At 45.3% G+C, this 27,552-nt stretch overlaps 4 protein-coding genes across 13 annotated transcripts in view; 1 reads left to right on the forward strand and 3 right to left on the reverse strand.

Moving 5' to 3' along the window:
• LOC128148818 (transient receptor potential cation channel subfamily V member 2-like) overlaps positions 1-14,903 on the reverse strand; it is a 33,077-nt gene extending 18,174 nt beyond the window's left edge. For 4 of the 5 annotated variants that reach the window (XM_052803094.1, XM_052803093.1, XM_052803090.1 and 1 more), the window contains exons 1-2: positions 14,707-14,903; positions 7,394-7,561 (exon numbers count right to left, since the gene is read on the reverse strand). The gene's annotated coding sequence lies outside the window, so the exon portion shown is untranslated. Of the gene's footprint in view, positions 1-7,393; positions 7,562-12,537; positions 13,144-14,706 lie in introns of those variants that run through there. The other variant, XM_052803092.1, reaches the window with a different exon arrangement.
• On the reverse strand, positions 624-3,318 carry UBC (ubiquitin C). Of its 2 annotated transcripts, none has more exons than XM_052803097.1 (2): positions 3,083-3,318; positions 624-2,394 (listed from the first exon to the last, which is right to left on the reverse strand). In XM_052803097.1, exon 2 carries the CDS (start codon positions 2,386-2,388, stop codon positions 787-789), a length of 1,602 nt encoding a protein of 533 aa, XP_052659057.1. In that variant the 5' UTR covers positions 2,389-2,394; positions 3,083-3,318; the 3' UTR covers positions 624-786. The 2 variants fall into 2 exon arrangements, with proteins under 2 accessions (XP_052659057.1, XP_052659058.1); XM_052803098.1 differs by having other exon boundaries at positions 3,071-3,089.
• On the forward strand, positions 10,429-13,876 carry CENPV (centromere protein V). Its single transcript, XM_052803121.1, has 5 exons — positions 10,429-10,703; positions 11,727-11,825; positions 12,669-12,738; positions 13,132-13,246; positions 13,607-13,876. Exons 1-5 carry the CDS (start codon positions 10,459-10,461, stop codon positions 13,729-13,731), a joined length of 654 nt encoding a protein of 217 aa, XP_052659081.1. The 5' UTR covers positions 10,429-10,458; the 3' UTR covers positions 13,732-13,876.
• A 117-nt stretch (positions 14,904-15,020) lies between the features above and the next one.
• Positions 15,021-27,552, reverse strand: part of PIGL (phosphatidylinositol glycan anchor biosynthesis class L) — a 62,505-nt gene continuing 49,973 nt past the window's right edge. Inside the window, exons 5-8 of one of the 5 annotated variants that reach the window (XR_008237412.1) lie at positions 25,856-25,968; positions 22,410-22,441; positions 16,777-16,910; positions 15,021-15,632 (exon numbers count right to left, since the gene is read on the reverse strand). Coding sequence is in view for 3 of the 5 variants with exons in the window: in XM_052803116.1 (XP_052659076.1) it covers positions 15,534-15,632; positions 16,777-16,910; positions 22,410-22,441 (265 nt within the window). In the remaining 2 variants the exon portion in view is untranslated. The other 4 variants (XM_052803116.1, XM_052803119.1, XR_008237413.1 and 1 more) reach the window with 4 other exon arrangements.

The raw sequence follows: 27,552 nt of genomic DNA on the forward strand, positions 1-27,552 counted from the left end.
TTAAGGCAGCCTTCCCACCTGCCCACCCCTGCACCAGCAGCAACTCTCACTGCAATTACTCCTTCCCCAGATCATGTGTTCCATGTAGTTCAGCCAACTAGAGAAACACCCCACACCCACTTTTGTAAAATTCACTTTGAACAGGCTGTCACTGGAATAGACAGTTTTTTCCACTTAGAAAAATACAGAACTACTCATGTTTGCTTACATAGCCCCCCCCCCCAGCATACTGAGGCTCCAATCACTTCACAGCATCAAGCAATGAAACTGTTTACACTCATCTCCAGATTAGTAGTTAATTTAAACAAACTGCAAGTTCACACATTGCTGCAAAACCCACCCCACTGTATTGGCAATCATACCTCCTTTCCCTTTATTTGGTTTGTGGCTTTCTGGGGTCTTTAACAGAATATATTATCCTTCCTAGAAATAGAGCCATCTTAAACTCCAGGAAGAAGTAACATGGTATTAGTGCTTAATTTAAGACTTTAATCCAGATATGTTTCATCCACAAGGTCCTCATTATACATGCAAACAGGCTTAAACTGCCATGGAAGAAAGCCAAAGTAAGCACATCACTTAAATACACCAGTTTTACTTGCTTGAACCAAAACAGATCACAATTTGTAATGTGCAACAGAAAACTTTATTAGCATTTCAACAGACAGTTGTTCAGCAGTTACTTAAGCTTGCATTAACCTTGCATTTAACTTAATATTAAGACATTAAACTACAGTGCAAACACAAGTGCTATTGGCAACCTTGTCAAGCAAGATGCACAATAACTTAACAGCCACCCCTCAGGCGCAGCACAAGATGGAGGGTGGATTCCTTCTGGATGTTGTAGTCAGACAGGGTGCGTCCGTCTTCCAGCTGCTTGCCAGCAAAGATCAGCCTCTGCTGATCAGGGGGAATGCCTTCCTTGTCCTGGATCTTGGCCTTGACATTCTCAATGGTGTCACTAGGCTCAACCTCCAGGGTGATGGTCTTGCCAGTCAGGGTCTTCACAAAGATCTGCATGCCACCCCTCAGGCGCAGCACAAGATGGAGGGTGGATTCCTTCTGGATGTTGTAGTCAGACAGGGTGCGTCCGTCTTCCAGCTGCTTGCCAGCAAAGATCAGCCTCTGCTGATCGGGAGGAATGCCTTCCTTGTCCTGGATCTTGGCCTTGACATTCTCAATGGTGTCACTGGGCTCAACCTCCAGGGTGATGGTCTTGCCAGTCAGGGTCTTCACAAAGATCTGCATGCCACCCCTCAGGCGCAGCACAAGATGGAGGGTGGATTCCTTCTGGATGTTGTAGTCAGACAGGGTGCGTCCGTCTTCCAGCTGCTTGCCAGCAAAGATCAGCCTCTGCTGATCGGGAGGAATGCCTTCCTTGTCCTGGATCTTGGCCTTGACATTCTCAATGGTGTCACTGGGCTCAACCTCCAGGGTGATGGTCTTGCCAGTCAGGGTCTTCACAAAGATCTGCATGCCACCCCTCAGGCGCAGCACAAGATGGAGGGTGGATTCCTTCTGGATGTTGTAGTCAGACAGGGTGCGTCCGTCTTCCAGCTGCTTGCCAGCAAAGATCAGCCTCTGCTGATCGGGGGGAATGCCTTCCTTGTCCTGGATCTTGGCCTTGACATTTTCAATGGTGTCACTAGGCTCAACCTCCAGGGTGATGGTCTTGCCAGTCAGGGTCTTCACAAAGATCTGCATGCCACCCCTCAGGCGCAGCACAAGATGGAGGGTGGATTCCTTCTGGATGTTGTAGTCAGACAGGGTGCGTCCGTCTTCCAGCTGCTTGCCAGCAAAGATCAGCCTCTGCTGATCGGGGGGAATGCCTTCCTTGTCCTGGATCTTGGCCTTGACATTTTCAATGGTGTCACTAGGCTCAACCTCCAGGGTGATGGTCTTGCCAGTCAGGGTCTTCACAAAGATCTGCATGCCACCCCTCAGGCGCAGCACAAGATGGAGGGTGGATTCCTTCTGGATGTTGTAGTCAGACAGGGTGCGTCCGTCTTCCAGCTGCTTGCCAGCAAAGATCAGCCTCTGCTGATCAGGGGGAATGCCTTCCTTGTCCTGGATCTTGGCCTTGACATTCTCAATGGTGTCACTAGGCTCAACCTCAAGTGTGATGGTCTTGCCAGTCAGGGTCTTCACAAAGATCTGCATGCCACCCCTCAGGCGCAGCACAAGATGGAGGGTGGATTCTTTCTGGATGTTGTAGTCAGACAGGGTGCGACCATCTTCCAGCTGCTTGCCAGCAAAGATCAGCCTCTGCTGATCAGGGGGAATGCCTTCCTTGTCCTGGATCTTGGCCTTGACATTTTCAATGGTGTCACTGGGCTCAACCTCAAGGGTGATGGTCTTGCCAGTCAGGGTCTTCACAAAGATCTGCATTTTGAACTGCAAAACATATGGAAGTTTCAGCTTTAGCTACTCAGTGAAGTACAGTCTTTAACAATTTCTAAATAAATGGATTACGGCTGCTATTTCACACTATATAAATACCAGTTAAGATTCTTACTTAGTGTTTTTTTAATTAACATTTTCTACAACCATTCCCCAACTCTTTGTTCTTGACTAACTAAACCTCTTTTGGACGCTCGGTATGCTACGTTCCTGTAACAGATTCCTTACACTGCTTCTCCCCAGCCGGCTCCTAGACCCTCCCTTACCCCCCCCCCCCCCATCCCCACTGCAGCAATGCGGCAGTGGGACGCACCACTGCAGCCTCCCGCACAGCTGCAGCAGGACCTCCCGGTGGCGAACTGCGACAACAGCACACCGTGCTGCTCACCCCCGGGCAGTGACTCAGCAACCTGCTTCCGGGCAAGACAAACACAGCCTCCGCCATTTTCACCCTAACGCTACCTCCTTCTCCTAAGGTAACAATTTTACTTTGGGTTTTTTTTTTTTCATCCCACCCCACCCCCAGTTCTCAGCGACACAGTTCAGAGTAAAACGAGACTCCACGCAATTCCCCCCCCGCCCCAACAAAAAAATACTGCCCGACAAGCACCCACACCCACCCAGAAAAATCACCCTGTTTTTCCCTTTCCAACCCCCCAAACTCTCCCACCAGTCAACTCACGTCTCCGGCCCTGAACGTTGCACACCAAAAAAGAAGGCTCTGTCCCGCCGCAGCTGTACTCTACTGCGTGACGCAGTCCCACCAGCATTTATGCGGTTCCTGCCAGACCGGCCCCGCCCTCGTAAGCTGAGGTGTCCATCCGCCTCCCAAAGTAGTCCCAAGTAAAAAACCACTGTTATGAAAAATACTCGCCTTTGTCCTCTCCGATCACTCTTCCAGGGGGCAAAGGGGTCCTGCAGTCTTAGTGTGGCACCTCAGACCCTTAAAAATCCAGAAATTTCTGAGGGTGCGGATGGATCCGCAGCCGCGGTGAAGCGGCTAGTAACTAGAACGGGAAGTTGGACATTGATTGGTGCCGCAGTAAGAAGAGTGGGTGTTGATTGGTTGATCCGGGGGGAAGCTAGAGAAGGGCGAGGGGGGGCGGCTGTGAGGAAAGCTCTGGAAGATTCGGGTGCTGCTTGGCGCTGATTGGTGCGCGGTGAGGTCAGCGCTGTTGCTAGGGGGGAGCCGCCTTGCGGAGGCAGATTTCGGCGGGGAGGGGGTTGTGCGCATGCGGGTTAGCGCTGCAGCACTGGCCGGCGGGGCGAGAGCGGGAGGGGGTTGCTGAGGGGGAAGCGGCCGGAGCTCTCCCGTCAGGGTCAGGGATGGGGCTGGCACTGGGGCGCTTCTTTTAGCCCCTGTCTCAGCCCCAGGCAAGGCTTAGGGAGGAGCCTGGCACGGACTGGGGGAGAAGGAAGTGGCCTGGAGAAAGAGGGGTTACCCTTGGTGCCAGCTTTTTGTTGACCCACAGAGATACCAGTGTATCTGACTGACCCCCTTCCCGGGGGTGGCATGAAGCATTTATGGCAGGGCCTGGAGTGGTCTGTAGGGCTGGTCCTGTCATATGTGGCTGTGAGGAAAAGCCAGGAAGAGCAGAATTGAGTTAGCAAAGCTGGAAGAAAGATGTTATTTAGGTATTAGGCAAGGGTTGGTGACTCCTGGTGTGTCACACTTGCTACTTGTGAGCGTGCCCCTCGTCATGCGGCCCATTTCCTGAGCAGCCCTTTGAGCCAATTTCAGCCAGCTGACAATTCCTTAATGTGAGGTTGCAAAACAAGCCCTTTGATGAAATGCTGATATTTGAAATTCAAATGGCTGTTTACTTGCCTTCAGAACAGAAAGCTTTGATGAGATTATGGAGCAACTTCCTTCCATGAACTGATGTGGAAATGTGCTTTGTGTTAATTAAGCTTCATTATACCTTTCAGACTGACTCTGAACTCATATCATATCTGGAGTACACAAAATCCAAAAAGGTTTTTATGTGGCAGTGTTTCTACCTGCTACTAGCTCCTTCAGTGAAGACGGATAAACTTGCTGTTACAGCCTCCACTCACAAAGCATGACCACATATGTGAATGGCAAGATTCAGTACGGAGCTACTCTATTTCCCTTTTTAAAAAAAAACTAAACAAAACACAAAAACAGAAAACCACCAAAAAACCACAACAACAACAAAACCCTTTTGCGTTCCTTTCCCCTAACAGGGCTTGTGTCTGCTAGCACCTCCTGGTTTACAGTAAAAAGGAAATAAATCGTCCCAACGATAATTATTCACAGTGTAGAAACAGGAAGAGAGCAAAATGGTAACTGGGAAGTTCAGAGACAGCTCCATGGCAATAACCAACCTTGGAAATATTATTTAGCTACGTGAATTTAGGACAAAAGGCAGATGTAGGCAATATCACATTTGTTTTCTTTATGTGGCCAGTTTTGCTCGGTGTTTCCAGTAGGTTCGTTTTGTTTGCATGGTGCCAGCATGACTAAATGTTTCCTCCAAGGCTGGCCTGTGTAAGCTGTATATCCCAGGCACTGCTCCAGGAACTGTGTCCCTCAGCCAAACAATACCATGGAGTCCTGAGAGGAAGGCCACGAGTAACTAATACTTAGAAATGTGAAAGGCTACATCTGTTAAGCTGGAGATTAACCACAGGCTCATCTAAAGACTAGCCTGTGTTTGAGCACATCAGACTCGTATTAAGGATTTTAGTGTGCATGTCTTTGTTTTTTAATGTCCCTCTAGATGGAGAAGGAGAAATTTCTGTCTTTTTTTTCCTTTCTGGGTAAACCAGAAGACACAGGAGCCCTCCTTTGTTTTTTTTGAAGTATGGCTAAATCCTATGACTAATCTGCTTTCACTATTGTTGTTCAGTTTCTGTTGTAAGTATTCAAATCAACAGATCAGCATAAAATCCCAATAAGATGGGTCTACCATGGGTAGTTCTTTAAATACCTTGTTAATAATGGCTCCTGAAAATTTGATTCTTCAGGGAAATGACGTTACCCAAAGCAACTGCAGGCAGCAACGTGCTGACACGGAATGCAGACTCTATTTTAAAAACAGTTATGGATTAAATTCATCAATTCCATGCAAAAAGCCTCATTATTTTCCTCAGTTATCCCTCTGTCAAAAGAGAGAAACAAAAGAGTTAGGCTTTGTGCACACAACTCCAGGGCCTAGCAGAATTAAACTAATCTACATAGCCTGCAGGCAAGGTACTCTACACAGGCCACCATTAGCATTTTAGCCTCCACTGACTGGATTCATTCAATTCTCCTAACTATTAATCTGCGATAGCCATCTACATGCCTGTACAGAGCCTACCTCTTTCGTTTTGGGGGGGTAGGCTGAATACAGAGAGCTTAAGTACCTCTTTTCCTGTCCCTTGGCTTTTTCCGTGTGGTAAACTCATGCCCTGAATGTTACACACTTCATATCTGCATAGATTCTTTATATTACCTCAATGATAATGATTATCAAGTTGAAAGGGACTTCTTTTTAAAGTCAGAATGCAGTGTTTATATATTGCAGGCCAGATTCTGCCTCATTTTCAAACATTATGTGTACAGAACAATCTCCCAAGCCGGAGGTGATGGCCTTGTGACTTCATTTTACTGAATTTCAGCTTTACCGCAGAAATTTCTTTAGAAAATATTTTACTACCTGAATTTGATACAGACAAAGGAGATCTGTTTATTCTTAAATGGTGTGGTAACTGTTGTGGTTGTACAAAGCATATGTATTTAACTTATATGCCACTTTTCCTCTAGTAGCTCTTGGTGAATAAGAATCATCAAGCAGCTGACTGTGAACTGTATATAAATAAATGCAAAGCTGAAAAAAGAAATCTGTGTCTTGTGACTGGCCTGACTGCACAGGTAGTTCCAGCCTTTGCCAGGGCATGGGGCCTGCAGTTGGGAACACTACTTCTTTCCAAGTGGTTTCAAAAGTAGGTCATTGGGCAGTAGTACAAGGCAACCTACTTTCAGAAGAGAAGAATCTGGGGTCAAAGAAATGTTTCCAACGAATCTGTACATTCAAGAACACAAGCTGAGTCTGTTTTTTATGTACACTAATGGCCTAGCAACAGCATTATCATTTCTACATAAGCAATGTCAAATGAGGCAATCTGTTTATCTTTAGTTACAAGGGTTTAACCTGGGACAGCCAGCCAGTCAGGCGATCTGAGTATGTGTAGCAAGTTCAGTACTGTTCCTTTGTTCAGATAAAAATAGGGCTACTTGCCACAGGGAAAAAACAATGTATATTCCTATCTCATAATATTACTCATACCTACCTCAGGTCTCTCTCACTGTGTATGACACAAGATAATTATATTTAATTATATTTACCTGTTTACAGTTGTGGAGATAAATATTTCTCCCCAAACCTGTAACACTGCAATAAGGCCCAGTCTTTGCTGAAGTTCCAGCCACAAGACAAATAGAGCTGTGGCATGTTACTGCTTGTCCTTGTACTGCCAAGCTCAAGGGTTACAAAAATAGCCACAATTCAAAGTACTGTGAGATTGACTGTAATATTATGAGATTACCAAAAAAAGACAACTATCTGGGTTTTGTTTTTTAAGCCTTACACTAAAAATACCTTAAATAAAAAAAGTTTTTAATAAGATGCCAACTTCAGGAGCTGAAAGCTTAAGAAAAACAAATAGCCAGATTTGTAGTAAAAAGAGGAAAATGAGCAATACTCCTCTGTCACCCTGTTTTGTTTGTCAAAAAGCATATTTTGACTTCGCAGGACACATGGGATACAGCCTTAAGATCTGTGCTGCCACGATAAACAAGCTTGGGCACGTCTTTGTAGGTCTAAATGACCCAGAGGAACATGTGGCAATTCACTAGGCTTCTGATGTAAGGAGACTTCTAAAGGGCGTTTTATAAAGACACCATCAGCCTAAAATCACAGGTTTGTGTCTGCATATTATGCCAGTGAAAGCAACAATTAATAACTAGGTCTATTCTAAAAATTACTTGTCTGCATCTTTTCAGTCTGCCTCCTGCGTGTGAGTCTTTTGGATCTGCTCCAAGCTGCACTGCAGTGAAGGAGCTCTCTTTGTTCACGTTCTCTCTGCTGCGTCTGAGCTGATTTAGCATGTGGCTTCTGGGGTGAGGTTTTCCAGCTGGATAGCAAAGAAACACCTTGAAAAACAGAAAGAAGAAATAAGTCCTAAAACGCTGCTAATCATTATTAATATGTTTCAATAGAACCTCTTAACAGTGAACAAAACCAAACACTGTCAAGGCCATTCTGAACAGCCTTCATCCATTGGCCCAGAGGTGATACCTCCTGTATTTTGTTTTCAGATCCAGCTTGGATCCCTTGATGGCAAGGAGAATGTCCAGAATGCTTCCCCCTCCACAATAGTAAGACTAAAATCCAAGCCCTGACATTTTTCTCCCCTGCACAAACTATGTAGTTTTAACTACCTCAGTTCTTTCAAGTATGGTGTTAGCTATACACTGCTGCTAGTTCCCTGCTTATTAGATGAAAAGCATCCACAGTTCCTGATTCTCTTTAACCCACAAACAGTTTCAGTGCTGCTTTTGCGATGAAAATACCCTTGCAGACAGAATCTCAATGCAGGCTGCAACCCAGGTCTGCAGAGCTGAGTCACTGTTATACAAGCAGAGCTGAGATGGCACAGAAAAACATCTTTGTACTTTAACATTAAAACACGTCAGCTGTTGAACTTCGAATATCACAAGACACCTAAAGAGAACAAACAGTGATTTACTGGACTTTTCCTCTTGTCCATCCCATCATCTTTCTGAATAATTCTTCCTTCCCCATTTTGTCTCAGAAGCTTAAGAGCAAAAGCATTCTTCATCAAGCTATTGGCTTCTACTAAAGTTTGCCAAACATTGCATCAGATTTGGAAGTAACCTACCAGTGAAAGGAAAGCTGTTAACTCTTTGGGCACTGGGAAACACCTGCCGCCCAGGTACACTGACAATACAGTATGCAACCACTGAAATTTAGGGCTTGCAAACCAGAATAGCAGTGAAATTTATAATCAGCCAGAGATCCACTATAAAGCTCTTGAATTGATTATTTATGTGAGACACAGTTTTGAGCTTTAAGAGTCCTTTGTAATAAAATACAAAACAAATGAAAGAGGAAGAATTGCTTTACTATAGCCTTCTGAAACAAAACTGCAGTTTGTTCTTCCATTTTTGTCTTCCAGTTCTTTATCCTGAAACGTCATAGGGCAACAGACTTTAACTTCTCAAAATGCTTTCTACATTTAAAATATGCTGAACTAATTGTGGAGGGGCACAGAGAGTGATAGATCTGCAGATATTACATGGACTGGATAGCCACTGCAGTTTTCTCACTGAAACTGCTTCTTGAGAGTCTACAAGCGCTAGTGTCTCCTGTCTTGCAGAGTGGAGGTCATTTGTGTGAACTGATTGCTAACAAGCTCCTAAAATATGTTCTGGCTTTCAGTTTAGTGCAGTTAACTGTTTTTAGAAAAGGACAGACCATGTAGGCTGAAACCTTCAACTGCTGCTGGCCGTACCCAACACTGAAGGCAAATTAATCCATGCTGCAAACTGCATAGGCTCCGTTTCAGTTCCTGGTCTCCAGTTTCACTTCAGTGACTTTTCCTCCCAAAATATAAGGTGAGTAACATGAAATCTACTGTGACTAAAGATCTGGGAGTGGCTCAGATCAGGAGCTACAGATGAACATGCTGGCATGGGCCAGAATTTGTCACGTATGGTGTATTAAAATGGTTCCATTAGGATGAGTAACCAGTACAGAGGTTCACATGAGGAATAACAGGAAATTGTAACTCAGTGCCCTTTCCTATCATCAGAGAAGAGAGGTGCTGAGCCACAGGATTGTTATGCGAGTCCTGGTATGTGCCATCTCAGGAGGCAGCCTACACACTGTTGTCGCATGTTTTTAAAGCTGTTTTCCAGACCAGAGAGTGCTGATAGCTGTTTCATCATTGTCCAGTTGCTTTGCTATATTCCTGGCTGAGACATGACCCTTTGGTGCTTCTTCTACCCCACAACAGACTGTTAGCTCACTTGTTTACATCTTCCCCTGTTCCCCTTCTTGAGAAGAGCAAGACATTAAGTCCTGTTGAAAATATAAATTCTTGATTATAACTCAAACAAAATAAATTTCCAATCCTGCAACACTGGGCACAAAGATTCGTGCTTCGACTGATTTCTGCCCCCCCCCCCCCCCCCCAGCCAAATGTGAGTTGGACACCTACAAGTTTTGTACTTGTCCCCTGCATTGAATAGTTTTACTTGAGAAACAGCATTGTCTTTCAGATGTTCAGGAACAACCTTTTCTAAGATATTTACCACTAGAGGGGTGCTTTCACATTTTCCTAAGCTTTTTTTTTTTAAAGCTATGTACTATCTTGATCGTTTTCCTTTTTAAGACTTTGGTGACAGAATTTGTGAGTTGTTGTCTAGTGGGAATCGTGTTAGAACCCCTTTCTCTGCAAGGCTGCCATAATGATTTCAAACCTCAGGAAGGACTAAATACACTTCCGGAAGTTGCATCGTGATATGCTGCAGTATTGTTAAACAGCAGTCTTGTTTCTCAATGAGGGCGGGTGCATAGCAGAGATGAGAAACAATATGCTTTTAATAGCACCTCAGGTCTGCAAAGCACCTTGACATTCTTGAATACGTGAGGCATCATATGTTTATAATTAAAGGAAAAACATGCTAATGCTCGTGGATAACTGGCATTACAAGGGGTTTTACAAGGACGAGGCGAGCCTGCTTTCCTTTGGGGCAAACCTGCTAACAGCGTGGGCCGAGTTTTCCGTGATTTCCAGTTTTGTTCGCTCACGGTGCCCACCTCCCCTCCGCCCCCCCCCCCCCCAGCCGTCCCCCGTTACAGCTGGCAGACGGGGTCGATGCCGACAGCGGAGCCTTCTCCGCGGCCCCGCTGTTAACAGAGAGACCCGGGCCGGGCCCCCCCGGGACACCCCCGCTCCCGCTGCGCGGCGCCGCGACACTGCGGCGCCCCCTGGCGGGCGCGGCGCAACAACGCTCGGTAGCGCATGGGGCGAGCCACGGCGGGCAGTGCGCGGCGGTCCCGGCGGGGCAGCGCGGCCGCCAGTTCCCCCGCGGGCGGGAGCCGCCGGGGACGAGGGAAGAAGGCGGACGGATCCCCGGCCGGGCCGGGGGCGCAGGCAGAGCCCCCCGGCACCTTCAATCTGGGGGCGCAGAGCAGGCGCTGGGCCGCCTTCCAGGAGCTGCACCGGCTGAGCTGCGAGGAGGCGGCGCGTCTGCTGCTGGACGCCTAGTGAGTACGGGGCCGGGGCGGCTCTTCCCGCAGTTTCCAGGCTGAGCCACCCTGCCCGGCGGCTCCTTCCCCCGTTAGATCATCGTCTTCTTGGCAGCATTTGCACAGCAGTAAACACGGGAAAGCTGCAAAGAAGGGCGGGGGGGGGGGGGGTCCCCCACACGCACCACGGAGAAAGTGGCTTTTTATGCTAAAGCTTCCTGTGGTTTAGGGCTCTCCCATCAAAAATGCCCTTGGGGGCATCGTGCGGGATCAGTGAGGCTCAGCTTCTAAATCTCCACCCATTTCCTGTGCTCGCTCTTTCCAGAGCACAGCACATCGTCACCGGGCTGTAATCAGTTAACTGTCCGTGGGAGTGAAAATCTGAAATGAAAAGCTTTTTTCCTTTGCATTTTGCATTTGACCTAGCATGGTGATTCTGCCCAGTTGCTATGGAGGCGTCCTAGGGGAGAGGGAGAAGCACAAGCTCAGAAATTCCATGATCGTGAAGTTCCTCTGCAATTACAATACAAAATAAAATGAATTTCAAACATTGCGTAGAATCCACTTGTCGCTGCTTTTCCCAGCTTTTAAATGGAGGAATATTAGTAGTGCTGGAGCAGCTGTGCGAAAATTGTGGGAAAATTCAGTTCCCAGTTCCCAGAAGGTGGTCTTGTGATAATACCACTCGTTTCTATGTACTGTTGTGCACAGGTAATGCTGTAGCCTGGGTCAGCATTTTGACCTGGACTGTGGCAGGGGAGCATATGTTTTGTATTGCATGCGGAGTATACTTTACTTGAACTGTTGCTCTTCTTTCCTTTTCACCATTTTAATTAAATCAGAAAAGCAATTGCTGCAGAGGACAAAAGCCATTCTCTACGTCACTCTGGCACATTTTATTAAAATACATTTGAGTGGATACATATTCTGGTGTTCTGCAATTGCTCAAAGCAGAATTGAATAATGTAGTATATAGCTTTACTGTTTTCTTGGCCAAAAAAAAATATCATCACAAAATCTCTCTGTTGTTTCTCTCTGCAGTGAATACAGAGGTTTGGTCAAACACACAGGAGGCTGTCACTGCGGAGCCATCCGCTTTGAGGTCTGGGCTTCAGCAGATCTGCATGTTTTTAACTGCAAGTGAGTTTTTTTTTGTTCCTTATTCTCATAGATGAATATAAGCTCGTATGCTTTTCCAATCAATACCTTAGAGCTAAAAGAAGATGACACAACTGCAGAACATCCTTTGAGCTGTTTCCATAGGGTATACCCCTAATTATGTCCTGATCCAATATGGGAGCAGTGCTGCTTCTGATTTCAGGTGCTGCTTCTTTGGGTAGGACTTCAGGTCTAACACCCATGCTCCCGCAGAAAGTGTCAGGAGAGATCTAATGAATACAGGTGTTCAGCTGTCTGCTTTATGTTTCCTCTAAGTGCAGTGTGCTCAAAGCACATCAATCCTTTTTTAACTTGGTTTTCTCAAGTGAACATTACATCTCTGACCACATGTGCTTCAAACTACAACACTATCTGATTTCAATAGTGATCGCCCTTTGCCTGCAACTAGTTTGCTTCTAGCTCATGGGTGAACTTCTGAACCTTACTTTCTTGTTTGCAAGGTAATTAATGTTAGCAAAACTGGCAAAGCCTAGTCTGAAAGATTAAATGGATTTCTCAGGGCTAGAGTCTGTCCTTGCTATGTCTGTTGAGAGTTGTATATGTGAAGAAAAAATGGCATATAATGTTTGGTGTAGGAGAATACCTTGTCGGCGTAGCTGTGTATGGTCAGTCTGTTCCATGGGTGTGCTTCGCCAAACACTACTGATACCACGAGTCGACTTTTGCTGCTTACCTCTGTGATGCCAACCAGGAGCCATTTTAGCTGTCAGTGGGATTTCTGTTGTCAAGAGGTCCATGCTAGATCTGATTGCTGTACTACAACTTGTTGGCTGCTTCTAGAAAGGTCTGCTTTTTCTTTTACAGTTGCAGCATTTGCACAAAGAAACAGAACAGACACTTCATTGTCCCAGCATCGCGTTTCAAGTTGCTGAAGGTAGAGTAAGAATGTAAGAGCATGGCCATGAACACGAGCAGTATAATCCAGTGTTATCCTCAAAGATGCAAGTGGCAGCCAGTTTTCTATCCTAAGTTTGTCTATGGCTGGTTGGGGGAAATGGCTGAGTTTTATGCCATCTGGTGTGGATGTATTAGTGCATCTTATTTAGTGAGCTGATGTTAGAGCTCTTGCAGTTCTCAGACTTGACTGTTATGGACACGTGTATATACAAAGCACAGGGGTTCAGAAAAGGAGCATGAATGCAGAACTCTGCATCTCAAGTAAAGACATGAAGGCAGTATTTTAAATTTTACATTTCTTACCTACAGGCCCATAGAAAGTAATACACCTATTTATGTGGAAAACTTACATTGCTTTTCATTTGCTTAGGGTGCTGATAATTTGACAACATACACCTTCAACACACATCGTGCCCAGCACACATTCTGCAAGACCTGTGGCGTACAGAGCTTTTATACTCCTCGTTCTAATCCAGATGGTTATGGTAGGTAGAAAGAATAAGCTGTGGTAACCAAAGTTTACCACCAAGCAAACCTTGGATAAAGACTCCATTGGATGCTAACATGATAGCAGTGAGCAGCATGTGTCTTAAGAGTTTGTTCCTAAAGTGCTAAACATCTGGAACTGCAGTCTGAACCTGTAGCTCCTCCATAAGAAACAGTCTTACCTATGATGTGTGGGCTTCTGCCTGTGACAGGTTTCTCATCTAGGCTCCTCAGCCTTACAGCAATAGCTGGACTGAGCATGTACCATTCCCTGAGATGCCCCATCCACAGAGTGGTGCAGGCATCTCCCACACTTTATCTATGAAAAGCAGGTTTCTATGTACTCTGTCTTTCTTCAGGAATAGCTCCCCATTGCCTGGATGATGGCACCGTGCAGACCATTGTCACAGAGGATATCAATGGCAAGGAATGGGAGAAGGCAGTGAAGGAACATAAGACCATCAGAGACATGTCAAAACCCTGACACAACCTTCCAGCAGCTGAACTTGGAGCACTGCTGTGGAACTGTAGTCTGGGCTTTCCTGGGTGAGGGTTGGCAAAATCAATCTCTACATTATTGTTATCTGTTCTCTGTTTCTTAAATAAATCTTTCTATGCTGCCTGTCCCACTCATTTGTGACTTTCAGTTTTCAAACTACCTCTGTTCCATAAAACACCCCAGGGCTGCTATTTTGGTACTTTGCCCTTAGCTGTGCTAAAGTTTAAATCACAATAAACAGAGCAAAGTATTAAAAAAAAAAAAAAAATCTAATCTTTGCTTGTATGGATATTTCCTGTGTTTCAAGTCTGGCTTATAAAAATGTCCCATATAAGATAATCTCTTGCTTTAGGACATAATACTAACTTACACTGTTTTTTCTCCATTGACTTCAATGAATTTACCATGGATTTAATGTTAAAGGGGATCTGAAAGAGCTTAGCAGGCTTAAGCTCAGTAAAGCCTAGGCTCAGGTTCAGTAAAGCACTGACACAGGTGCTTAGCTGTATGCAAGAGAGGGGCCACTGAAGTTATTCACGTGATTAAGTACTGTTTTGCTTAAGCCTGGACTTAGTCATGGTCTTAAGGCTGACTAGGCATATGTTTAGGCACTGACTCATGGCCAGGGAACAGAGTTCAACACTGTCATACTCTTACAACAATGAGCACGTACTTCAGTACAACCAGGAACTCTCTGTTGTCTTCAGGAGGAGGATGTGCTTACAGCAACAGATCAGGATCTGGCAATTTGGGCTCTGATCTTAACTATGCAATGACTAGCTGTGTAGATGCAGGAAAGATGCCTCCTGTACATGTAAGCCCACATAAATGAGTGCAAAGGCCCACAGAAATGTTGAGTATTGCTGACTTTGCTCCACCGTGACCCCACAGAAACCCAAATCATTAGTAAAATCTCTGTATAGGCTAAGAAACGAAACCACTGAAAGCTGCTTCACTTACCTTTTAACATAAAGGGAGAGGATCTTTAATTCTTGCACTTGTCTTTTACATAAGTGGAACAGCTTTTGAAACACCTCTTGGAATTTTTATCTCCGTGTGTGTTCTATAAAACGCCTAATTACAGTCTGGGTCTCTTGCACCTCATTCTTACATCCTGTTGAGACTCTTGTGAGTTGATCTCAAACCCCATGTTCTGAAGCAAGAAGAAATGCTCATGTTTCATGAGGGACGCTCTGCGAAGGTAGAGCCTGCAACACAATGTGTATGAAAGAAGCAGCAGTAGCAGCAAAGATCAGTGCAATTAGAGAAACTGGTGGGATTTCTGATGTTTTATTCATAAGCTTTGGCTTTTTAAAGTTCTGACTAAATAAGACAGGTCTTGTGGTTCTGGTTTTATCTGTGGAGACAGCATGATCTTTGAAGTGTTACTCCTGATAATCTGGATTTTAGAAAAGCACCAAGAGATAGCCACCAAGCAGTCCTTGCAGCTATATCCTCTTGGGGAAAAATAGTTTGTGCCATATCTTCTCTAATGAAGAATACTCCTGCATTTGACTCCCAATTAGGTTAATCCAAATTTCTTATCCTATTTAAGCTTCTACAGTGAGAAAATAGAGTAGCTGTTAAACCCTGTTCATCTCAATGTATCAGGCAACAAGATATTCAGAAGGAAGTTCATACAGCCTGTTTTCTGTAGTCTGAAAGAATGCTACACAAAGAGAATCCTGTCCTCTTGAGCATGTAAGTTTTCCTTAGTCCTGGGCCTGGCACATTTTTTTTTTTTTTCACTTATTCTTTTAGTCCTGAAGTTGTGAGCGATGTGTCTTTCACAGAAGGCGGAGTGAATTGATCACCATATAACGTGAGAAAAGCATATAGATGTGGCGAAACCAGAGGAGCTGGCTGCGATGACACCGCATGGCTCTCTAGAAGGAAAAATAGTTGAGAAAGCATTACAAGAACATTCTTGACCTAATGTGAGGGCAGTTTCCTAGGCCTCCTGTGCGGTTCACTGCCAATTTACAGGACAGCCTGTTTTCAATGAGCAGGGAACAAGTAGTGGGAGGTAGAAGGCTGCCTACTCTATGGGGCCAAAGGGCAGGGAGAGGCCTGTCTGCCCCTATGTCGCTGGTGGTGTGCTGCCTGGTGTTTAGAGGGGTCCTGCTAGAAAGGACATTATCAGCTGCAGATTGGTGCTGTGACAGTTTCTTTGTCACATCTAACTCCTCCTCCTATGTGATCTCACGCCTGGGTGTTCACATGCTGGGGAAGGAGAAACCTGATAGGTGTGCATCTGAGAATGCTTTGCCTGCTGTTTCCGATCATACATTGCCAGCTGAAACTTAATCTATTTATAGTGCACCAGCTTAGAAAGGTCAGATTTCAGAAACAAAAAACACAAGGGAATAACACCACCTTTATCAGAGCAGTTTCCATACATAACTATCTTTTAGCAGCCTCAAAAGCAGGAAAGTTATGTAATTTGTGGATTAACAGTACTGTTTGCCAGGCAAGTATTTTCATGCTATGGAAGGGGAGCTCATCAGATTTGGATATAGGTAACCGTGGCCTAAATGTGTGAGATCTCATGCAGCAAAATAGTTCAAAAAATACACAGTAGAGAAGGGAACTCATAAAGAGCTTTGGATCACAACTTCACAAGCTGTCTCTATCTTTAGTTAGAGCTATGATCCAAGGACGTGGTTCCTGGCACACAGTCATGCCATTCTTTCACAGGCCACTCTCATGTTCAGAATATTATGTTGGATCCAGCCTCCTTTGAAATACATCCTACATCCTTGACACAGTGTAAAACTCAGTGCACTGTGACTACTCAAGATCTCTGAGCTGCAAATCTGCTCAGCCCTGTCCTGCTATCCACACAGCACATGAAGCAACCTGTCTTGTTCATGTTTTACAAATCACTGAAGATCATTCGTAAGTGACATTTGTAGTCCGTGTATATAAATATTTATGAAGTTCTCTGTCAATATGACACTTCTGACTAAAGTCTTCACAACGATGATGAGCTATTCAAACAGGTTAAGCAGGTACCACCACGCATCTCACCCTAGCTTGTTCAGTCTCCTCCTCTGTGAGTATGAAGAGTGCATCTCTGGGCAGGAGGCAGGAAACGGGTACATCCAGGACAGAGATGTACTTCCGGAAGAGATTTACTGATTCAAGCACGAGCACACAGCACCCTAGACAAAGAGAATGAGAATAAATATTTCAGAACTACAGTATTCTTGTAAGGTGCCCAACTCTCCATGCTCAGCAGGTCTTTGCAGGCTGCCCTGTATTGCTAGCCACGGGGATCCTTTTTGTACAAAAAGGGGAGCAACTTCTACTCATGCTTCCACCAGGATCTCTTTGTGCCCAGTGCATGTCTATGACCATTTGTACTGGTTCTTGTTCTGTATGGGGTCTATGGAAAGCAAAGCTAGCTCTGAATACAGAGGGTTTGGGGGTTTTTTTCTTATAATTTAAATTATTCCTACGTAATTAGACTCAAAGGAAAAAGCACAGATGGCTCTCTGAATGCTGGCACTATATCACATAATGGAAATTTAAAACAGCAGTCTCTGCTTCAGCTACAGAAGTGAAATTTCCTCTTTCTACTCCAATTCTTAGCTACAGAAAAAATATTTACAAGATTCAGGAATGGCTGTATCAAATATTAACTCAGGCAGGCAGTTACATTTTAACAGAGTTCCAGAATTCATTGCTCAGATGTAACATATATAAAGATTCTACTGGTGTGGAATTTTTTTTCTATTTTAAAGAGCCCCTTGAACTCAAAAGTTAATTGCTATTTTTTCTACCATGGCTAAATTGTCTTCACTGATGAGCTCAGAGCTACTGATGGTCCTATTAAGAGCCTGTAGCTCTCAAGAGAGCTGCTTTGGGATTTCTTAGGGCTTGGAAGCTGCTGTGATTTTGCTCCACACTTCAGACATTGTATTAAAGTTCTGCAGAAGAGGCCAAAGTCACAGTTTACACAGGTGGTCAGATATACAATTAGATTTGCAATGAGATTTTCTTCAGTGTGCCCTTAAACAGCGAAATTATACAAAGGAGACAAAGAACAATGCTGAATTGCTACAACGGCTGCCTAATGGACATTTTAGTGTGTGAAGCCTGTGCTCACGTCTAATACTGCTTAAGCTGTTATGTTCGTTATGTCCTGAGTACAAAGCAAAGTGGTGGTGCTGAAATACCTCTTGGCCCTAAAATGTAAGCAGGACTTGTGTCCTTCTAAGGGAAAAGATTCTCCAGGACAGGGGCAGAAGCAAACGTCTTTTCCTAAAGGAGTAACTACACAAGGTGGGTTTCTGTGAGAGAGGTGATGATGCCTCTGCTAGGAGCCCTTTATGCAGATCTGCTAGTGCTCAGAAATCTCATCCCACAAGGATCTGAACAGTCAACCTGCTGCTAACTTCCCTACTTTGGACATTTGGTAGATCCTTCAGTCTAGCCTCTACCAAGCATAAGATAGGAAAGCAAAACTTGTTGCTCTTATGGTGAATGAATTTCCTGGAGGCACAAGGCCCCACAAGTCTCCAAAGTAGAGCATGGTACTCAAAGATACCCCACCAACACCACTCCTTCCCCAGTCAGGGGAGACACGCTGGACCCAGGAACAAAGAACATGCACAGGACGATCCTCCACAAATCCCCTCACAAGTGATTTGTGTCCCCTGCCTCTTCCCAGTGATGCTAACTCATTTCACTGCAAAGAACGGTCTTGCTTTTATTCCAGCCAAAGCCTGCAATGGCAGGACATGGCAGCCCTGATGGACTCCCTCCAGCACATCTCCAGGATCTTTCAATTCCTTTCTTCTTTGTCCTTCAAGAGAAGGATGTACAATTTGTTCCAACTTTTCAATAGCCTTTTCCACTCTCAAAAGTGAAACTGGAAACTCTTTATTTATTTCAGTATCACAGAGGGCTCCAGGACCATGCTCCCCTTCCAGTTCTCTTTCTGCATTGATCCTGGGACATGACTCCCAAGCAGGGTGGACAAAGCATTCAAAGGAGTTACTTTCTCCTGCTGTGGGCAGCAATGGGCTGGGTTAGAGGCCTCAAGGGAAATCACTGGCACTTCCATCCAGACAAACGCTGACACGAGTCTGTGCTGTACCAGGAACCAGAGGCAAAGCCCTCCTGAATCTCATGGACATTTGCTGCAGGCCCGGCCTGCCAGGAGCTGCCGGGAGATGGCGGTGTCCACCAGCTGCGGAGGGAGCAGGGACCCACAGCCCGCTTCCCCGCCGGCAGTGCCTTGCCCAGGTTGCCCAGGTTAGGATCACTTTTGGCATCCCTCTGCCCTGAAGGCCCTGCTGTCTTAACTATGTCAGTACGGTGTCCTTAATCCCATCCTACTGCAGCCTCAGCCATCCAACCCTTGCAAGGTCATCGTGCCCATCCCTGCAGAGCAGCAGCTGTGCAATGCCATCTGGAAGGATTGATGGCTCTGCCAAGCTCTCTGCAGCGAGACCCTTGGACGTGCAGGAATGCAGGCAGCCGTGTGACCAGCGTGGCCTGTGCCACTTCCCACCTGAGACCCTGTCTCTCTCATGGTCCACCTTGACAAGTGACAGACAGAGCAGTTGCTGTTTAGCTGCCTTAAGGTTTCAGCTTGTTATTGCATGGGATGCTCTGCAGCAACAAGTGTTCCAGTTGCACACAGAAGTGCCCTGACAGTCCTTTTAGTCCCACTAAAGACATTTCTTGTTTCCCAGTAGCAAATTTGGAAGCAACTTGTGACGTGCCATGAGTTGGGGAATCACTCTTCCCCCGCTGCTCTGCAGAGATCCTCCGGGCTGCTCAGCAGGCCCAATCTGTTGGTGGGTAGTTTCAGAAAAAAGAATTAGTACGGTGCTGCACCATGGCACAGCAGAGGAAAGGAATAGATATGGATCCCCTTGCTCTTGTAGTCAGCATTCCCACTGGCCACCTGTTTGCTTTTTCAGTGCTTACAGGGAAGGACGAGGCTAAAGCAAACATGGGACAATGGGTCTTTCCTTTCCTGGATGGTTGTTAATGGACGCTGGCAATGCCACAGGAATTCCTACTTGCAATGATGGGAAGAGAGGCCTGGAGCAGGGTTACCCACCACCAATCTGTGAAGCCTGGGCTGCTCTATTAACAAAATGTGCTCTCCCTTTCCTCAATTTTTTTCCCTAAGAAATATTAATTCATGCAGCAATTATGCCCTTTTGTTCCCCAAAGCTCAGCAATAAGGGCTCAAAACAACAGCAAGTGATTTCAGTATTGATCAGTCTGACCTCCTGGGCCCCCATCAGTCACATCAGGCAAAGCAATGGCATTCGAGCCTCACAAAATGAAGGGCACTATAAGAGTCTTCTGTGTTAGTGATGTGACAAGGATCTCCACATGCTGACAGCAAAGGCTTCTCCACATGGGAACGTGAGATGAAATGAAGCAGGGAAGGAATGTACAGTTCAGGAAGAGATGGAAAAGGGTTCAGAGAAAGAGACTGCTCCCTGCCAAGAAGGGTAAGAGAAGTGCTGCCATTGATGAGTCTACTCCTGTGACACCAGCAGGTGAAGCTTTTCAGAGCCTGTTGTGACTGTGACCTGGGCAGGATGGGATTAACAGTGTAATACAACCTCTCTAGGTTGGCAGAAAGGGCAAGATCAATATAGCTAGTGGATTAGGCCTAGAATAGAAGCACATGAAGCCTGCAGCCTGTTTGGCTTGGCTTCTACTTCCAAATCACTTATGCAGCAAGTGTGCCTAGAATGAGAAGACTATAGGCAGATCTATGTGTGCTAAAGGCTTGCACTGCTCCTGACAGATGTTAGCACACCAATTCTTTCAGAAGAGCGCTGGTTATAGGTGGATGGGGCCAGTAGTAGGGGTGGATGCATATCTAGCCGCTGTCTCGGCTTCTTGAAACAAGCCTATGTGCTTGTGCCTGGGCTGGAGAACTTGATTACAGATTATAAAAAGCCTGTTGTATTTATGCTGGCTAAAGGAATTAGAAAGCAAAGCAGGATATTTAGGGTGCTCATTTGCATACCACTGAGGCAATGAAAGGCTTAGCTGGGTTTTACATTTGCAGAGAGATTTTCTGTGGATTCCCTGATCACATGGGCTTACACAGGTTCACCCAGAAATAGTTCTCTCTTACCAACAGGAGAGCAGCACATTTCCATGGCCTGAACATGCCTTTCAGCTCTATCCAGACAGCCTCAATCCCAGCATCACTCTTTTTTCATTAAACCCCTCTGATGCACAGCCCTGCACGCCTGCCAGATCAAATTATAAATACTGGGAATTTCAATGAGACTGGAACTATATTTGGAAAGGCTTAGCGTAAGCAGCAGCATGGGAGCTCCCTGTTCCTTTGGTGTTTGTAGGTCATGTCAGATGTGATGTAATCAGAGCAGCAAGGCTTTCACATCGCTTCAGGAGTCTCTTGATGCTGCTAGAGAAATGGAAATGTTGTCTGTACATGGGTCTGTTTCAAACCTGAACCAATTTGAGGCACAGCCCATATTCAGGGCCACAGTTTATCTAACAAACCTGCATGAACAGCACATGAAGGTTGTTCAGTCTAGATAAGGCCTGACATCTAGCAGTGACATCTAACCACTGCAGTTCCTTGTTCTTTCTCTGCACTGCACACAGAGAGCTCTTTGCTGCATCCCAAAGCTGAACAAAGATGAGGTCCTAGGAAGAAGTTGGCATTAATACTCCTCTTGAAGAGACAAGAGTTAGAACTCAGTTAAAGGGCATTCTGCCATCTTGGCTCATGCTCTCTCCATCAGATCTTGGTCTGCAACTTGCTGCTAGCAGGGAATTAAAACTGATTTGCTGTGACACATTCAAATCCTACAATTATTCAGGAATTAGCATTAAAGAAATACAGTCTGGATGGCTGCTGAGGGAGCAGGAGGTTGACTGGGTGGGCCTGGTTAAGCCATCTTCCTATGCTCTGTCCAAACAGCTGACAGCTTTGTGCTTAAACTCGTTCCACAAATTTGTCCCTGAGTCAGGCACTGTTTGCTAGAGATAAAGGCTGCAGATCTACTCTGGGACAGCAGCTAGAAAAGGGAGTCAAGAGCAACCTGCTTCTGTACTTTGCTTCTTTCTTTTCCCTACTTGTACAGAGAGTTTCTCAGAGACACTTGCTTGTTTACAGGTGAAAGAAGCCACTCCAACATTCCAACAGTTTGTTGTGCCAGTGCAGATTTCAGATACCTTTCTCATACTAACTACATTTTGACGGAAGCTTAGCTTGGTACATGCAACCATTTTTGGCTGAGCTGGTAATAGTTTCTGAGGCCCCTGTCACAAAAAAAAAACCCCAAAACCCACAACCAAAAAAACCCTAACAAACCAGCTTACGAGTAAGATGTGACCAAAAACTCTGGGACTGAGCTGAGAGACTTGGAAATAGCACTCATATTCACACAAGACAGCAAGAGGCATAGGCCAGACACTGAATCACGCCACTGAGACAGGACAACCCCAAAGGACAGAAAAGTGACTGCAAAGAAGCCTGAGCTGGTAAAAAACTGCGGGAAGATAAAAGGGCAAGGAAGAGTTCAGCTGCGGGTTTCATTTGCATTGCAAATAGAGGTGAGTTAGGCAGATGAAACCCTGGACAGAACATTAATGTAAATGATTGCCTAATACCTGCAGGGTCATAGATGCATAATGTGACATACCTTCAGGTAACTTCTGCTCTGAATGCAGGTACCTGTGAATGAAGAGATACATAGGGGTAAACACTCAATGAAGTTATTAAAATCCTGATTTTACAGGTATGAACTCTGTACACTAAATCAACCCTTTTCTCTTAATACACACACACACATTTACAATGGCTAATCTTATAAGAAAGTTCAGGAGCCGACACTGGATGCACACATCAGGCATTGGTAAGTCTCATTCTCCACACAATTCTGCCATTACTTTCCTCATCCTGGCTGCTGGGACACAGCACAGATAAGCTCCATAAATCCACCTCGCTCTCAAACTTCTCATGTTGCACTAAGGAAAACTGCAAGAGGCTGCCAAAGGCTATTCAATTCTGAGAGCAGTGGCTCCTTAAAGCCTTGTGTCTGCTGACTAGGGACATTGCCTCAGTGGCAGCTCCTGTTTGGGGACCAGCTTCTTTCTTTCTAACCCATGCTAGCACTGGGACATCTGAGAAGCTGCTCTGACTTTTTGCTCACTAAGACCGTGATCCCTTCATGACTTTGTTCTGGGAAGTCTCTGTAGCAAAAACGCATCCCTTGGAAACAGAATGAGGGGACCAACCAGCGCAGGAGATGTGAACAGTCATGGTACTTCCATCAAGAAGTGTAAGCAAATGATCCTGATATGGTGAAGGCATCAGAGGGTATTAGCTTCAATTCCTTTTTAATTCTCTTGTTTTTCCTGCTCTAGCCTGCGGTTCATGGCTTCAGAGCACTTATGCTCACATCACCATTTTCATCACCTCCAGATTTGGCCCATCACAGGGATGGGAGGAAGCAGGTCTCCAGCAGATGGCACTCAGAGCTGTCCCACACCCAGGCTTGCTCTTCCATAAGAAAAAAAAATATCTAAACAATGGAACATTTGCCAAAAGGAGAAAGGAAATAAAAAAAGAAAAGTTATTTAACCCTGTGTAATATTTAAAGCGATTGCTATCATCTTATAGTGGTGTATTTAACGAAGGACAACGTGACAGTTCATGTGTAAATCAACCAGGATAAAACATACATTATATGTAAACCGTTATGTTTCTCCAGTCACTTTCAAACTAGGATTATCTCTGGCTATTGGTTAAGTTCAAGGAAAAGGATTAGCTACACAGGCGTAGACAAAATAGGAAGCACGCAGTAATGAATACCCAAAGCAATTCAAAGCAAAAGTCAAGCCAGAAATGCAGGTCATGGCAGAACTCAAACAGCAATCAGAAGACATATGCCTTAAATAGATTCTCCTGCCAATGGTCTCCTCCAGAGCCAAAGATCTGTAAGCAGTACCATTTTCTACTAAACAATGGCCTTGTAATATTGAGTTGGCCACCTTCTACCCCACTACTCAAGTCCTACTGTTCTGACAAAGATTGTTAAATGTTGCCTTGTAAACATTACCAGCAATTTTTCGGCGGGGGGGGGGGAAGGTTTAAGTATCTCCATTAATGTCTGCCTTGCTCTTCTGCCAGAGGTTTCTGCCCCCACAAGTAGAATTTGGCCACCCAAAGAAGTGATTCAGCACTTGCTAAAGCTAGCAGGGTGGGAACTTTTTAGAACAGGCTCGGAGAGATAAAGCAGTGAGTGGTTGTGAAATTTGGCTAGCTATTTGAAGTCCTAGTGTCTGTTCTGGGTGTGCTGCTCTACCATGGAGGGACCTTCAAAGCGCTAACTGACAGCAAATTAAAGGAAGTGAAGAGCTGCTCCAAGAGTGAACTAATAATAACCATTCCCAGCCACTAGAAACAGAAGCAAGGAGAGATCGAGTTCACACGGAAATGTTTCAGCAGGAGCAGAAAGCATCTTCAGCAGGGAAGGAAAGTTTGATTCAGCATCAAATAAAGGAGTTTGTGCTTATATAAAGGTTCAGGGAGACACAAACTGTATTTTGGTTACTGAAAGGTCCTCAAGGCTGCTGCCAGGCAGACCTGACACTGATCTGGAAGAACAGGCATGAAGAAACTGATTCTCCCCTCATCCTTTTTGTCCTGAGCCAAATGCTTCAGTACTCAGCAAGGCTCAGTGCAGAGCTATGGGAATGGGCTCCACCCAGCTGTAATGCTGCAGAGGAATTGCAGCTTTGCTGGTTTGTATTTCTCAGGCAAGACATGGCAATGAACTGTGGTTGCAGAGAGAGAAACACAAAACTCTACCTCCTGCACACGTTCACAAAACTAGCCAATCCTCTCCCAAATCAATCTTCTCACTCCCATCTCCACCCTGCTGGAGCTGTCTCTGTGGGACACTTCCAAGTAGGGGAGAGGTTGCAGCTCTCTGTTGTTGCCATTTTGGGAATGTTGTTTTATAGATTGGACGTGCTGCGGTTTGGGTGAAATGAAAGAGTTTGGCATAAAATCTCAAAAAGTCAAACACAAACAGGCTCTTTTTCAGGAGCTTTTTCCATGTGTTTTTTTCCGGAGCAACTTTTTATAAATTCTTTTTAAACATAAAGTGATCTGAGGTGGCTTGTTCCCACCCACCCACCAAGTGCTAGAGGCCAGCTGATTACAGGGCACCTCTCATGCACCCTCTTTATTATGCCTGTGGTAGGTTCAGATCCATGTTTGAAGGAAAGTGAGACCCTCTGCAACGAAGAACTTCAAAAGGCTGAGACGTCTGAAGGCACCCAACATTTCTGCACTGCAAGGACTCGGCACTGGCTCCTCCCTCAAGGACCAGCTGCATTGAAAGCTATTGCTGTCTGTAGCTATCGGCTACATCTGCTCAGCAGAAAAACTGAAATGGTCCAATGACTCTCACCCTGCAAACTGCAGGACTGAGATAGCTGTCAAATTCCCTGTCTTTATTCAGTCATCCTCAAGGAAAGATGTCAGCAAAGTGAGTGGGCTAGCTCCTAAGAGGCACCAACCACTGATACCTCCCCATGATGGCAAGAAGGAACAAGTCAAGATGGGGCTGAAACCTCAGTCTTGGGGAACACAGAACTCCTCCGGGACAGAAGCAGGACTGACACCCTGGTGGGTGGATTACAGTTTTGGTGATGTTCTGTTTGATGATAAATTGTTCACTGAAATCAATGACTTCACTCTCCAAATAGTCTCCCATGCCAAAGGCAAAACCCTTCACTGAACTGACGGCGCTGGCTGCTGTAGAACACTGGGGAAATACAATTTTGAAGAGCATGGCAAAGAATGGATGTCTTAAAGATGCATTGGGGCTCCATTTAGGATCCTAACCTCTAATCTGCCCAATTAATCTGATGAAACAGATGTGAAGGAGGAAGAACAGCCAGTCTCCTAGGAATCAGAGACATTAGAAGGATATACTTGCCAGATGTTGAATGTTTGCTATCTGGAACGCCTCCTCCCTCCCTAACCGGACTTTCTGGCTCCATTTCCATGCACCCTGAACTACACCATGTAGCAACATGCAGTTTGTAAAACACTATTCAGGCACTCTGTACTCACGCATATTGCAGTGGCAAAAGATGCTTCTGCCAGTCAGAAAAAAAGGTGTTGATGCAGAGATCTTCCAGTTGACAGAGCTGCTCTGTGGCTCTGTGCTTTGGTCCCTGCACTGTCTGGGAGAAGAATGTGCAGTGTCACCGCTCCACTCACGCTGCTAGCAGCCTAGTGACGCTGGGAAGGACATTCCTTGAGGCTGTTTCTTTGGAAAAAAAAACTTCTTTAGGGGGGAATCCTTGTAATGCTGGTGCCCTGTGCTCAACTTTATTGTAACAGCTCTCAACAGTATCATGGAAGGGCACTGGGATGAATGAACTTAGTCAAATTAAGGAAAGAGGGAGCAGGGGTGAAGGAATGAGATAAAATCTAGGACAACATACCCAGCTATGGGATATATGCCAGGCATGGGGCAGAGTCCTCTGAGGGGAAGGGACAGAGTCTCAAAGGGTAAACAGAGGACGACAATTGTGTCTTGACCTCATGGGGGCAGCCTGGGTGCAATCACAGCCACCACTCCTAAGTTCCCCTGGGACATTTAGGATCAGTAAAACAAAACACCAGAAATGAGCTGGACTGTGAAAGGACAGGCTGAAACACAAGATACTGGAACCTGTTATTTCTTCAACACTCTTCTTTATTTTGCAGGGAACCTAGAACTCCAGCAAGGGCTAAACAATCCCAAACAAACACATCAATGACACAGGAAATCTTTTTCCAAGATGGAGCAAGTGATAACCAGTTTTGAAAAGAGGATTTTCTGGGAAAAGGCAAGGGAAATACAAAACAGCACCCTCCTTTAAAAACATAAATGAGATGCCACTCATTTGAAATGCACGGGCTACAGCTGCTGAAAAGGAGTGAGAGATCAGAGTCCCATTCTAGCCCATCAAATAAAAATGGTAGATGGGATACCACTCGCTATCATCAGGCTAATCACCCAAAAACCAGCTTCCTCCCTGCTCAAAACATCCTTAAAGACCTGGCCTTGGAAACTCAATACAAGCAGAACTGTGCTTTGTTGGGATGTAATGCAGTTGATGGCTTTTGAGAACTGTACCCACTGAGTCTGTGGGATTTGGCTGGACAATGCATTGTTCATTGTTTCAATATACTTATTTGAAACTGGCATTTAATCAATCCTCCTCTTTCAGGGAGCCTCAGCGCAACCCTTCTGCACAATGCTATGTCCCACGGCATTCATAAATGGGGCATTCAATAGTCAGGCTGTGACACGTAAGTGCAACAAGGCATCGGTGGCACTCAAGCTGCATCATAATCAACTCAAGAGTGATAAAGCACTAAGCTCCCAAATATTACCACTGCACAGTCTCATTTACAACCTACCACTGAGTTGGCAAATGTTTCATCTTGCAGGACTGAGAGGTGTTTTTCCAAATGGAATTGACGAGAATAGGCTCTGCTAATGATTCTTTGATGTAGCTTTTTATATGGCATCATTGATATAAGTTTTATGGATGTAGTTGCTATAACAACATAATGCACAGTGGTTAAATATAGCAGCTCCTATTTTCCACTCAGTTTGCTCTGCCCTAAGCAGACAAGGAGTATTCTTTTCTGTTCTAGCTAGGATGAAATGGATTTGATAGCTCACTGAAGAAAAAAAGTGGTACAGTCCTTCCTCCCCCTCACAAACACCATTCCTCTCCACCCTAAGCAAGCCAGCAAACAACAAAACCAAC

The sequence above is a fragment of the Harpia harpyja genome, chromosome 12, assembly GCF_026419915.1.
Source record: "Harpia harpyja isolate bHarHar1 chromosome 12, bHarHar1 primary haplotype, whole genome shotgun sequence".
NCBI lineage: Eukaryota > Metazoa > Chordata > Aves > Accipitriformes > Accipitridae > Harpia > Harpia harpyja.